The following is a 14,383-nucleotide window of genomic DNA, read 5'->3' on the forward strand; positions in this document are numbered from 1 at the left end:
CGAAGAGGTATTTAATTCTTCGGCTGTGAAGACCGAACAGAGACGACGCTGCGATTAATCATTAGCCAACTAGCTTTATGAACTCTTGTACTACAACAACTTCAGCATTCGTGGAACAACAGTCAGTCAAAAACGAGCGATACGTTGAGAGCATATATACATCCGGTCAGATTCATTTCCGCTCAAACGGCCAGCAATTTCCAATTCCACCCCGAATCGAATAACACCATCAACCTAACTTCAATCAATTCAACCACGCGTGCTAACACTAACACGGTTGTCGCTCAAACAAAAAAAAACTAGCATCAATTCCAACTCAAATCGCCCCAAATTCAAAGAAACATTCCAACAGTTGCGATAGTACACCACGAGCAGCATTGTACAGAAGAAAGAAAAAAAACACCATATGAACCGCCTTCTGCTACTAATAAATCACATGACCGAGCTATTTCACAGCCACGTCCCAAAAATATCGTAAAAATAAACCATTTTTTTCCAAAATATAACACCCAGACACAACGGTGACCACAATCACACCATGACAGAGAGACCCCATCATAACCGTTGCCCACGCTATGATTCTTTTATAAAAAAAAGTCATCAACCAGGTCTCGGGGTTGGTGTGAATGAATCTGCCTTTTTTTACGCGAGATAGCGGCAGCAGCCCTCTTCCCTCTGGTTGAATGTGGTTCGAAGAGCCGATTGCATTTGAAGTCTTTGTTTGAGAAGGAATGTTTCCGCTACACTTTCCACGAAAATGAATAAAAAAAACGACAAGGGAAATCTACCGGCATCTGATTCCGACACACACACACATCAGGGAGGAGGGAAGGGATGGACCACATTCGGTTTCACACACACACATACAAACACACACACACCGGAGCTGCCGCTTTTTTCATCACCCTGTCAGCGGTTGGAAAAAGCAACAAAACGGAAAACATGTGCTCGGCAGCGGTTTAACATGTCATAAATAATTAGTCCTTAATTTGTTGATATCTTTCTACCGCGCCGATCTATTCGCACCAATTGTCACGTGGAGGAGGTGGAGGAGGAGAAGGAGGAGGCGGTAGGGTGGAAGGAAGGTTCTATCTTTCATCATATCCACACATTCGCCGGGCCCGGGCTGGCTTGAAATGGTTTGTGGCGGTTGTGGAAATTCCTTTTCATTAACGTGACTTAAAGCGCGCGCGCAGATTAGGTGACGATGTGGGGCAATGCCGGTGTCTTTCCCCTCCATGATGTGTCAAGATGTGCCATGTGGAGCATGCAGGCCGTAGGGGTGGTGTGTGTGCAGTGTAGCTTTTAAGAAATTGGCCGATTTCAACGCTGCCGTCTTTAGTGTCGGTTTCGCGCTTCTTCAATTAATCTGATTTCGGATGCCGTCAGTCTGCGCCGGCGACGCAAACGTCGGTTGACATGTCGACTGTCGGGGATAGTGTATGTGTAATATGGGTGACAACTTAATTTCGTACAACTCCCTGACGTACGGCTCACGTTTAGGGAGGAAGAGATTGCTTCTTTGTAGCATGTTTTGTAGCTTGCTTTTTCGTATTCCATCCGGAAGTTCAGTTGTTTAAATTGTAATAATCGAAAGTAATGGAAAGAGTTGGTTTCGAAATACATCAACATTTAGACACTCTATTTCAACGATTTATGAACAACCGGTCGCCACCGAGCGCTATCGAATTTCCCTTTGCAGCACCCCCTTGGAAAAATTAATACCTTTTTTGACATCCTGTCAAAGCAAAGCATTGCCCAATAATCCCACCACTGTCAGTTGGTGGCTGAATGATTTTTCCATCCCTACCGTTATCTACGGCTAACAGGCGCACACCGCTCCCGGTGGTCCGTAAACGGCCATCCAGACATTAGGCGAAACATTGGGATCATAATAATTTCCATCCGGTTGCGTCGGTTAATCGGGAGTGAATTTTCTTTACCCCGTCGACCTCCAACATTTCCGTCACAAATCCGTCGATCACCGGAGATCCTACCCAGGAAGGAGGCAGCACGACGGAAGAAGGAACTCAAACTCTTCCTGGCACCGACAACTGCCACAACCGCTTGTCAACACTTCCGACATGACGATTGCGTCGGTTTGGGTGTTGTGAGAAAATTGGTGGAAAGTTCGCCTCCACCGTCGATGAAAAGTGATATTTTACCTTTCCCACCCCGAGGGGCTCCTCACACACACACACACGCACACACACAGAAACGGAAACAATCCGTTCCGTTTGCGCTCGCCAAGTATCGTTTAACTCCATCGCCCATTGTGTGCTTTACGGGGCTTCGATGGTTTCGGGTAACATAGGCCACATAAATTCTTATTATGGTGACAGTGGTTGAAGTATCAAATTGTTTATTTCCTCTTTATTACCCTTCAGCTAAGGAAAAACTGTAACGAAAAAAAAACCCTTTTTCCTCGATTTTGTTTTCCTTTTCCACTCCACCGACACGCACACTCACACATGTGTTTAAAGTAAAGAAAAATTATTTCCTTATGTTGTGGTTGCCGATGGTTGCGGCACTCGAAAAAAATGTGGAGTGGAAAAAAGGAACAAAAAAACACACACGCCCCACCCGCAAGGAGCGTTTTGGAAACGATTTTGTTCGCTTCTTAAAAAATAAACACATAAATCATAACACGCACTGGGGGCATCGAATAGATAGATCGTACCGGAGGCGAAGGCAGCAGCATAGCGCAAGGAAGCTACTGGAACGATTTTCCTTCACCGCAACCAAACACACTCGCACACATTAATACGCGTTCCTCTTGCAGGTTAATATGTGACATTTTCCGGAACCCACAGCAGAGCAACAACCAGGCGCCAGTTGCTTCCTGCGGGGCAAAGAAAGGCGAACACAGGACACGGCTGCCCCGCCAGTTATTTATGACTTCTGAAAGGGTTTTCCGACCAGTGCTTAAGCTGTGATTTTTCTTCCACACCATTCCAAGTCGGCCAGGCCTGTCCGCACGACTTACCCCCTGTTTTGCTTCACCCCGCCGAACGAAACTTTGATGTGGGTTGAAGGTGACTTATGCGTTCCGGCGGAGCAAGCAAAACCCAACGAACACATCATAATTATCCTTCACCCGCGCTCTAATGCACTCTTTCTCTTTCTCGCTCTCTCCTCTCTCTCTCTCTCTCTCTCTCTCTCTCGATCATAAGGCATATGAATTCATTAAAAACAAATTAAAAGTATCATTTTTCATGCAATTTGTTTTTGGCTTTTGTGTCACGATCGCTGCGCCGCATCGTTCGGCCGCGGCAATGGCAGTGCGATGGCAAGCGGTGGTAGTTTGATTTATCTGTGCGCCTCGGTACGCGCCTAGTTCAGCATCGGCCTGCCGGGAGTGCAGGAGAGCAAACTGTTCAGTGCGCACTTTGAAGCATACATCACCCGAAAAACGTATGACAAGCGCGCGCACGCTGGGGGAAAGCGCAAAGAAGAGGTTTGAGTAATTATTTCGCAAGCGTTATTAATTTATTGTTTCCGTTTCGGCAACGTGTGTGTGGCAGCACCGGGTGCATAAATGCCTTGAATTGGGGTCTGTCGTTTTTTCTTTGCTATTTTGTGCCCAAACTCCACCTCAATCGATGGCGTGCGAGCGATGATGCCGACGACGACGCGCTGAAGGTAATTAGGTTCGGTTGGAGTGGTGCATAAATTTTACATCAAACAGCCGCCGTTCCAGGGAGTGCGCGCCCGGACAGGTAGTAAATTGTGTGCAACCTCTGGCAACTTTGGAATCAAATTACGTCCAATTACCTGTATGCACCAGGATCCATTCCCGCTTCGGGGCCGGCTGTGAGTGGTTTCATATTTTCGGCACAAACTTCGTTAGTACACTGGCCGTGCAGTGCGTAGTGTAAAAAGCATCTTTCACCCTTCGAATCGCCTAGAGGGCGCGCACACACAATATTGAATGCTATTACCCTATCCCGCTGCACATGTGTCTCCTTTTTTGAAGCCTTCCCTGCACTGTTCACGCTTTTCACAATCCAATGTGCGTTTGACCTCAATTATTGAGGGCCCGAAAAACAATTGATACGTGCCGAGTGCTCGGTCGTGCCAGCAGGAATGGCCGCATCGGAAACTTAAATGTCATCGACACACGCACACAAACACCCAAAACGCAATGAAATATGGCGCCCAGTAACGAAACTGTGACCTACGGGTAATACTTTTTTGCCCCAAAACCCCCTGGCACACCTCTTTCTTCACCACGCGGGCGGTTTTGAAAAGAGAAAGAAGAAATGATAAATGTAAAGGTGGGAGAAATGGGAAAGACCCTACAGACGAAATCTTCCTGGACGACGTACGTACGCGCAAAACGTATGAAACAATGCAAACTCCCGATAGGCATGGCCCAAAAATGCCGCCCGTTTTTGCGCCGTTTCTTCACTTTGTACGGGCAGCGGAAGGGGGAAGCGGGTAGCTTGTAATGAATTGAAAATTTCCCATCCCCCGGGGCCTCCGAAATGCAGCGGGGGAATGGATTTTTGGGGGCGAAATGGTTTTGCGCAAAACCACTCCGGAGACAGCTCTTTCATTTCTCTGGCAAAAGCCAAAGAGGCCTTAAGGTCGTAAAAACAAAAGCCAAAAAAAACGAACCATCCTGTGGAAGGATTTTGATTGAGCTTTGCTTGGTCAAATTTTAACCTTACACCAACTGCTTCGAATTCATGTTATCGTCTTTATGGCAAAACGGGTTGTAAAGCTTACGCTTTGCAACAGGGCGAGAGCATATATCTATCGCGCCAGATCACCGAAGATCACCGAACCGCACAGCAAAGAGCGCGCGCAAGATCGAGCGGTAAACCTTTGCCGCGGGACGGAATACCGGGCCCAATGTAACGAAGCCGATTTTCTTTGTACAGTTTGCAGGGTTTTTTTTTAAGTTCGTTTTGTTTATCGCCCCGAGATTCCATTCTTCGTGCTTATATCTCTATTAGGCCGCAGCCAGCGCGGCCCATTGCGGCATCACCCATCATTCGTGATCGTAAGGCGGCGCGTGATAATCGTCCCCGATCGGCCTGGGCTCGGAGCAGGGCGAACGGAAGGCCGGTCGGGGAGAGACTGTGTACCAGGCCAACATTATTTATCATTATTATCGCGCCCGCGCGTCTCACATTGTTATTACACATCGGGAGAGTAATTTTTCTACTTCGCCCAGGATGATCGCGCTTATCTGGGGTGTTCGTCGCTAGGCTCGAGATTGCCGATGGCGATCATGCGCCACATACATGGTTGACCACCAGTGGGGCTTGTGATGCTGCCCTTATCTGCCCGCACCAGGGGCGTGCCATTGGAATCGGTCTGGTGAGGATTCGAGGCAACTCTTCTCATCAAACATACGCCCAGGTGAAGGCCAGGTAAGGGTCTCCCTCCTACATCGCTTGATCGCTTGTCCATATAGCTGATGAAAAAAAAAAAAAACGAAACTAAATCAAGACGGTTAAATGCTAACCAAACGTTAAACACTCTCCACTTTCGAGGAAAGTAGCTCCGAAAGCCCTCAAGGGAGGCAGCGTTTAGCAGTACTGTGCCGGTTAATTTCGAAATACTTCCGCCATTCTTCGCATGCTCAAAATGCTTCCCCGTACAAGCAGCCGGCCCCTTCTCCTACGACGTCCTGCATTCCGTGTCGCAAACTGGAGCTTTAGCCCTCCAGAGAGAAAAATAAAACGAAAGTGCACAAAACACGCTCCCAACAGTCGGGAAAGGGTTAGGGAGCAGGGCACTCTTTTTACAAGGAGCAAGTAATAACTCGACGCGCCGACACGCCGGCCGGGGCCCCGTGGCAGGAATACATGTACTGGGTGAGAAGAAACAAGCAACATCAACAGCAAAAAAAACGAACATCAGGCTGCATGGGAGCGCAACAAACCCCACCCCGAAGGCAGCAGCAGCGGCAGCGAATGGAGCAATTACCGGCCAAGTCTCGCGAACACAGCTCCTTCACCGTACTGCCGAGCAAAAAAAAAAAAAAAACAAAAGGTTCGGAAACAAACGCGTCGGAAATTCTTCATCTCAACAAAACAACCCCTCCAAGGACGGAGAAAGACGGCGAGCAGAGAATGGAAAGGGGAAAAAAGTGCACAAACCCTTCTTCTGAAGTGCTTGCGGGCGTCGCTCGAGATGCATCTGGAGAAGGCATAGGCCGCTGCATAGCACGTTCGAGGAGCAGGCTGTGTCCCCCTACCGCCAATTGGCAAGCCACCCAGTTGGCGGTGTTGGCCACTGCACCACCTACCTACCTGGCGCGATGCTTAATTCGAGGCGCGATAAGACAACATCTCTTATCCGGCACATTTTTCAGTGCCGCATGCGTGCAAGGGATGTGGAAGGCAGGTTTGCGGCTGCTAGGCGTGAACGGGCAGAACGTGTACGACGAGAAGTAAGCACGGCAAATCGTACAAATGGGGCAGCAGCGCGTTGGTGCAGCGCGAGCTAAATAATGAGCCCGCACGATAATGACTTAATCTAGTTGACCACTGCTTTGCAGCTACTTACAAGGTTGAAAATAAGATTATTGCTTGTTATCTGCTCCGCCGCTACACCGACCCGCCGCCACGTTCTGGGGTAATCCGGCCCAAGCCACTGGCCCAAGCAAATGGCGAGCGGTTGTAAGTAAGCCTCTCGGGCGCAAGATCATCACACAGAACGCTACTGGTGAAAAATTGGTGCCCGTGAAGGGTGTATGTATGAAGGGTGTTTGTAGACAGTGCGCAGGAGAGGTGTGATCGATGGTTGCGTATCGTCATCACTCATGCCCATGTACGGTGGCACCGGTATGGACACTTTGCCGCACACTGACGACGGAGTGTGCCCACCAGTCTCTCATCGTCGCGTACTTGCCGCGGCCTGTTGGTGGGTCTCCACCGTCTCCACTCCAATACTCCCTAGGCCAGTAATTATGCCATCGAGCCGGATTGTGATTCAGCATGTTTAATAGGATTGCGCTTTTTTGTAGTGTCGCAACTCCTTTTTGCTTGACAGGCGCATAGGCCCGTAACAATCGCCTGCCTACGGGGTTGAGTGCGATGACGAAAACATTGTGAATTATTATTGACAAATGAGTGAACGCCGAAAGCGATTGTAGCTCCGTGTTCTAAGGAAACAAGGCATTTGCTGGCGTGAAGAAGCTTCAAGGATGTGAGGGCGGTCTTTCTGAAATAAAATGGACAAGAAAACAGGTTTATTCGTATTTGTCAATAGTAGTACTTTTAGAGGAAATAAATCAAACATGAGTGTTTCCTCACACCGGCCTCAGAACCGGTCAAAAACACTTCCTATCCTTCACTGTCTACACGGAGCTCTCACAGTGCCCAAGTTAGAGTTCCCAGTGCCGCAACCGAGTAGATAAGCACCGGATTACTCACGCTAATGTTTCGTTGCCTTCGACGGAGGCAGCTTCGGCGAAACATCTGTTCCACTTCATTTTGCCCGCTGGCCGTTTGTAGTCAATGCATAATTCAGCGACCCAAAAAAGCCACTTTCGCAACAACCATCCCCGTTTTCCCGGCGGTCGACCATCCCTCCACGCTGTCGGGCGGCGACGACGACGGATGCGAACCGTTGCCATTTTAGAATGAAACATTCAAAAGCATAAGCCGTTGATGATGTCGTGAAGGCGCCGTCCGAGGTCCCCAAGAAACGGGAACGCTACTCCACCCCTCTACGCCCGCGAATGTATTTTATTTCGGTTGTACAGGCACGAGTTTTGGGAACTATTTCGGACCACCCTTCCGTACACTACATCCCGAACATAGTTCGAAGAATCCTTTCCCCGTTGCGAAAGACGATTAAGTGGAAAGTGGCGCTTGGGAAGAAAGTGTTAATTCTCTAATGCTTAATCCATCTTCCTTGTATATTGTTTGGTAGGCCGCTCCGGCACCCCCTCACAGACACATGCCATCGGTTTCGGGTACGGTGCCAACAGGATTTCTCGCAATCCTCGTGCGCCGCAGAAGGTTCCGGGAATGCTCGATGCGAGCCGGGAATGGCATGCCCGAAATATCCTCCCTCCAAACGCCCAAAACTGTACGGATTTACAATACTGCTTTGTGTCCGACCGGGCTGTGTCCGGACGAAGCCTTCAAACCCACTTCCAATTTCATCCTAGCGAAGGCGAGGCGAGAACATTGAATGGTTGAAATGTGCGGCTAAACCTTTCCATCCGAAATCGGCCACGAGCTGTCTAGCGTGCTTCGAGCAAATGCTTTCAAACTTGGCATTCATCGTTTCGTGGAAAGCTTTCCCCCGGTTCCATCTCCTGCTCCAACCTCCATCGCAACCCCATGCTGGAGGGGGGGAAAACTGTTGGTCCTGGGCAAATACTTGAGAGCAAACCCATTTGGCCAAATCCTTCCAAGCCGTCCGCTGACCGGGCACACAGCCCGAGCTTCTATCCCGTTAAATATTCAAAGTTTTCGCCGTAAAAACTAACGACTGCCGGGCTTGTTTGTACGTCTGTTAAGATCTGTTCCGAAGTAAAACCAAACACACTCGGCCCGCAACCTTTTCGCCTCAACCCGCCTCCACTGGCTTGCGTGAAGCCTTCGACAATAGTGCTAACGTTTCTGTATGTTCGCAGGGTCTTTCCCACTCCACCAAAGAAACGGAGATGGAGAGTCGTGTGCGCTTGATGCGATGTTTGGAAACTGCTGATGTCTTAAAATTTGAGCATTTGCGGCTGTGGAAAGAAGCTGTTTGGGGGTTTGAAAAATAACTGCAATACCGTACGAATGGGATTTGTTTTCGAGCAACCACATGCACATGCAGTTCTGCATCATAGATGCACTTATTTGTTGGGTTGGAAGCGTTGGGAAATTTAATTAAGCTCCGGCAATTAGAAGGCGGCGCCGGGTGGAGTGGAGTGCTGCCGGATTTATTTCAATTTGTGTCGAGTGCTTTTTACTCTCTCTCTCTCTATCCACCAAGAAATGATTGTGATCTTCCGAAAGTTAGCTGTAAGGCTGCAAGAAGATTTGAATGGAAGATTATAAATATATATGTGTGTACCATACGCAGAGAAAAGACCCTGTTGAATAGTGAGTTAGATTTTTTTCTTAAATCTATATAGATTCATACATTATTTGATGGTTTGAAATGCCAAAACTGGGCTAGCGGATGAGAAACACGGAAATGCAGATTAAAAGCACCATGAGTGGCACTGCAAATGAATTTCAGTTTCAGCTGAGTTGCGGTCATGCAGGACGGTGAGGTCGTACTAATAGCATTTCTAAGACGTACTGTCGTACTGAAGAACCACACTCTAGTGCAAATTTCAGTGAGTGGCTCTGCTCAACCCGCTTGTCCACATGGACAGAGGAAGTGTACAAAGCTCACTCGGTGTGTACTAGTGATGGATAAAGTTGGCCAAATTCCGAAGTCGACTCTGGAAGGTAGATCCGCTCACAATTTTTCGGAGTCGATCGGTGTCGTTCAGCGTCGGCTGAAGTCGTAGGTAGTCGTAGTCATCCGAAGTCGTCCAGAGTCGTCCGGAGTTATCCGTAATCAGTTGGAGTAGAAGTCGGCCTTTAAAATAAAGGCCCCTGGACGACTCCGTGCAACTCTGAACGCCTCCAACTCTGGGCAGAAGTAGTGGTTCGGATTTGTCGGAATCGCGCTAATGAAATCCGGGTTCGGATCGGAGCCATGGGTACGCTCCAAAGAGCACATCACTACCGTTTACAACATAACAACCCCCAGTGCACTAAACCTTCATCGGTTCCGGAAACCTTTGTTGTTTTATGATATATCGTATGATAAGTGAGTGACTATTTAATTAATATAGTGCTACAGAAGCAAGAACTTACCTGAGATCTCTTACGTTAGTAACATTTACCACAGAAGCTTTAGGCCGCAAATACACGACGCGCGTTTCCGCGCCCGCGGAAACGCGTATAACAATCCAGCCATAGAAATGAAATGTCATTCGAACGCGCTACCGCGGAAACGCAGAGATACCCAGCTGGATATCTCTGCGGAACTGTTATACGCGTTTAAACGCGCCCGCGGAAACGCGCGTCGTGTATTTGCGGCCTTATGGCACTCGGATGGCATATTTGGTAAGCGTACAATCCATGACGCTATCTTTCAATACAATAAAGCGTATACTACATGATATCCACTAGCTCGTTGGAAGTCAGTCGCACTGTATTTGAACAATAAAATCATGGTTTTCACTACTTTATCGCAATTTTCAAGTAAGAACGCTCGGCAGTACCAATTGTGCTAGTAAACAAATGTCGGATGCAGCTGTCAAATCTGTCAATCCATGGTTACCCGATTAACCGGCTGTCACTATTACATCGAATCATCGAAATTGTAAACAAACAGCGATTATCGAAAAACGATGAGATAATCATTTTGTTCAATTTGCAAGGAATGCGTAGTGTTTCTTATTCCAAGTCAGTTAAAATTTGTGATATTCTGAATCTGCAGCTCTCGAACAGAAAGAATACATTTTCTCATACGATACACTTCACTCGCACTAATCGCATTAAAAAGGTTCTGAGAACTTGTTGAAAGCTTTTCAAGTACAGTTTGCGCAAACCAGAGTGGTTATTTGCGGCTATGGTTGCGCTCATAAAACCCTGGCATGTTCGCTGGTACCGTCTGCATCTTCTTTACCTAAACACACAGCCAACCCGGGATGCATGCTTTCCGCACCATCTGCCACCGTGAGCGTAATGAGGCGTGGGGATTAAATTGCCAAAATACCACCTCGTGCACTCAGCCCGCTCATCGCCCAAAAAGGTAATTCAATTGCCTCGCCGTTCTCGTGCGCAGGAATTGATGTGGCCGGTCATGAAGCCATTACTTATCCCGGGAGTCCGAAAATACATTCCTGTCTTTCACATCCACCCACAGCTCTACTCTCCCCGCAGGACAGGCGAAACACGCGAAACAACCGTCCACGATCTCGATATACTCTGTGGTCTGCTGTACTTCAGTGCACAACCCAGTGCAGCCAGTCAGTCAGTCAATCGACCAGCGCACAGAATTAAGTCATTATTGGCGGCTCGCAACTTCCAACTCAAAACCCGGTGGCGGCTGCAGGAGAGGGTGCCGCAACTTCCAAAACAACCACTGACACGGTAGGGAACACAGGGCGCTGCTGCTGCACCGTCAACCACACACTCAATCATCGGCTGCACGGGAATGTGGCCGGCGGCCAATTACAGATATTACGGACGATGATTACGAGATCGTTTGCGGAACCGAGACGAGCACGCTCGCCCGACCCCGGACCGTGATCTTTCCAGTTAGTCGCCTCGAGTCGAACATGCGCTGGTCCGCAATTTGGCGATCTGACTGCAACGGTGCAAACCTTCGGAAGAGGATAAAGGGACGCAAAGGGACCCGGCAAAACCTTCGTTTGCAATTTGCTGCGGTTTGCTCGTTACGTCCGATCGCTCGATCGGATTCGATCGTGTTTCTGTTTGCGATCGATTGGCGGCCATATCTAATTGCTGCAGCCATCTTCGCCGGGCCACCTCTTACCATCCACGGCGGCGAAAGCTGAGCCCGTGGACAGCCGCCCGTCTCGAGGTTGGTTAATTTTAATAAATAATCAATAAATAATTTTCAGCATGCTTGGCGGTTTGGGGCGACCCGAGGCCCATCTGTCGTACACCCGCGCCGCCGTGATCGCAGCCCAGCGTTTGAAAGGCGGTGCATCCGTGCCGAATTCGCTTGGGCAAAAACTGTTTTGCTTCGGGTGAGCGTTGCCCTTTTGCCTGGCGAATCGCATCAGCCCGCCATTGGTCGATCGCTGTCTGATCGAGGGTCCAACTGTTTGCTTCATTATTTTACTGCCGGAAGCCACGCGAAATGGCAGCAGGAGCAGCAGCAGCAGCAGGGCTTCTTCCGGTTAGGGGAAGAACCATAGCCGTAAAATATGCATTTGAATTTCAATTTTGGGAAGGGCTTACTGGCAGACGAATAGGTTAAAGGTATGTATGTTTGGGTACCACTGTTGAGCCAATCGTTGCATTGCATTGAGGTGCAATTGCAAACGGAAGCAGGTGCGCCACAAATTCGTGCGAATGTTGCAAATGGTACCGAGCGAAAGAACCATTTTGTGCGCTGGTTGGACGGTATTTGGAAGGCAACGTAACGTGAATTGCGCAACGGGTAAAAAATATTGCATAAAGGGTGCAGCTGTAATTGTCTTTGCTGAGCAAGTGCATGTTTTGTGCAAAAAGGGGGGTGAAAATGGCAAGCTGCAATGAAATTATTCACAGCCAAGTTTTGGGTTGGTTTGACTGGTTTCGAAGATCATACTTATGTCTGACCCTGTTGAGCATTGAATTTCATTAATTAAACGCATCGTTTTAATCGTATTTCGTTGTACTCAAGTTGGTCTTGTCAGAGATTTTCTGAATGAATCATGATTTATGTTTTTATTCAGCCTCAACCGGCCGGTCGCCGCCACCGAAAGATCTTCTAAGCATCAGCGTGTTGAAGAAATCCGCCAGTACACCACCTACACCGCCGGATTTCTTTTCCACCGCTTGCATATCCTTGTCGGCTGACTCTGAAGTCCGTTGGGGGGTCCCTGTACCGATAGAAGTACGCGTCAGCGGTTCATTTGTTTCTGCATCCTCCTGAAGCTCTTGCTGTAGCCTAGCAAAGAACTCCTGCTCATCTACAGTTTGAATACCACAGTCCGGCATATACTTCCCGCGCGATGGTTGCGCAATGACACTGTTATAGTCATCGTCTGGTTTACAAGAGTACAGGCTCTCATGCAGTATGCTGATTTTCTGCACACTGTCCCAACCAGCCGGAATAAACACGGCATCCTTCTCCACTACCGAGGCGGACGTTCCGAATGGCAATCCGTAGATTCGATGCTTCAGATATTGGAAAAGCAGATCACAGTTGATGTTGTTCTTCGCGCTAGTGTAAGCGAGCGATGCACCGTACTGTAGACAGGCTCGTCGAATCGCTTGCTGCATGAAATCAAAATGGTCTTCGCGGTAGTTAAGCTCTCTTCGTAGTGTAGCCATCTGATCGCTTCGCGTCACTACCACCATCACTTCCATGCCAAAATTGGACGTAAGAACTGCATCCTCTAAAGGTAACGGAACAGGCTCGTTGATCCACTTGCACGGTGAAATGCGATGAGGATCACTCGCCGGATCAGAATAACGTTGCCATTTCGCCATCAACCGTGCCTTACACTGATGTTTGAGTTCTGCATCAATCACTAGCCCACCGATGTGGTTGTCGAGCACTTTCATCCAGTATTGTAGCTGATCCATCCAGGTCCACGGAGCTGCTATGGAAAGGGTCAGCAGGATCAGTGTGTGGGGGAAGGTGCACTCGTTCAGGGCGAACTTGAGCAATCCATTGAGCTCTGGATCTGCGGCCAGCGTCCAAATACTTAGGCGGGTTGACTCTTCCCGGTACTCGTCGTGCACTTGCAGGTAATCGTATTGCAGGCCGGAACGATGAGCCGTCGAAGCCTTGCATCCTTTTAGCTTGGCTATTAGCGTGGAGCTGTCACAGGAAGTGTCACCTAACACGAGCACTGATTTGTTGGAAGGCATTTTCGTTACGTTTCTGCTCTGGTACTCACCCAGAAGAGTCGTCCAGAAGTCGTTTTCCATTGTATTGGAAGGCGGTTTACTAGACGTGAATTGCCTAACTTTGGAAACTTTTGGTCGTGCGTCAAGATTACGTTGTAAAGATCCTTCTTCGCGCGTGGTTATTCCTTTAATCTTTTGGAAACTTTCTGAAAATATGGAATAGCGTTAGAAACGCAAGCGTTTTAAGAAAAACTATTCATACTTACACAATACACAATTGTTGTCACTTGACGAGCGTGTTTTCAGCAGCTTTGCTGAAGGTGTCAGCACAACACAAGCGCTTTCTTGGGAATCTCAATGCTAACTTTGATCGTTTACATAAGGTTGTATTGGTACGGTGTTTTTGCAGCGTTCTTTTTCACTCACACATTTACATCGGCATCCTTGCGTTACTCAAACCTAACCTCACAAATTGATTTTTTTTTAGAACATACACATCTTCGTTTTAGAATCGTAAAAATAAATACGTTTCTAAACGAAAAATCTCTAATTAGACAAGAAAGAGATTTCTAATGAACCAAAACCCCTTCCCCCATGCGAAGGAATGTCGATCGATCGCTACAGAAGTCATCGCTCGTACTGGGAAAACCATAATTGCGCATTACTCCTACTGCTTGGACGAAACAGACGGACGCGCGCGTGCGAATAGAGTAAAGTTTCGGCGGAGTGACCTCAACCGTTGAAATGCACGGTAATTAAAATAATTCATCCACCAGTCGGACAAAAAGCCGGTGCGATCCTGGTAATGAAAATTCTTACCGTGTCGGTGG

At 48.3% G+C, this 14,383-nt stretch overlaps 1 protein-coding gene across 3 annotated transcripts; it reads right to left on the bottom strand.

Moving 5' to 3' along the window:
* Positions 1 to 12,371: 12,371 nt before the first annotated feature.
* On the bottom strand, positions 12,372 to 13,912 carry LOC121589086 (cytoplasmic dynein 1 light intermediate chain 2-like). 3 transcript variants are annotated; one of them, XM_041907719.1, is made up of 3 exons: positions 13,820 to 13,912; positions 13,604 to 13,759; positions 12,372 to 13,543 (listed from the first exon to the last, which is right to left on the bottom strand). In XM_041907719.1, exons 2-3 carry the CDS (start codon positions 13,632 to 13,634, stop codon positions 12,423 to 12,425), a joined length of 1,152 nt encoding a protein of 383 aa, XP_041763653.1. In that variant the 5' UTR covers positions 13,635 to 13,759; positions 13,820 to 13,912; the 3' UTR covers positions 12,372 to 12,422. The 3 variants fall into 3 exon arrangements, with proteins under 3 accessions (XP_041763653.1, XP_041763651.1, XP_041763652.1); XM_041907717.1 differs by having other exon boundaries at positions 12,372 to 13,759; XM_041907718.1 differs by having other exon boundaries at positions 12,372 to 13,755; positions 13,820 to 13,911.
* Between the last annotated feature and the right edge of the window lie 471 nt (positions 13,913 to 14,383).

This window comes from Anopheles merus, chromosome 2R (genome assembly GCF_017562075.2).
Source record: "Anopheles merus strain MAF chromosome 2R, AmerM5.1, whole genome shotgun sequence".
Lineage (NCBI taxonomy): Eukaryota > Metazoa > Arthropoda > Insecta > Diptera > Culicidae > Anopheles > Anopheles merus.

Excerpts from the sequence above, each read along its gene's own strand:
- LOC121589086 (XM_041907717.1), bottom strand. The coding sequence starts at position 13,634 with ATGGAAAACGACTTCTGGACGACTCTTCTGGGTGAGTACCAGAGCAGA.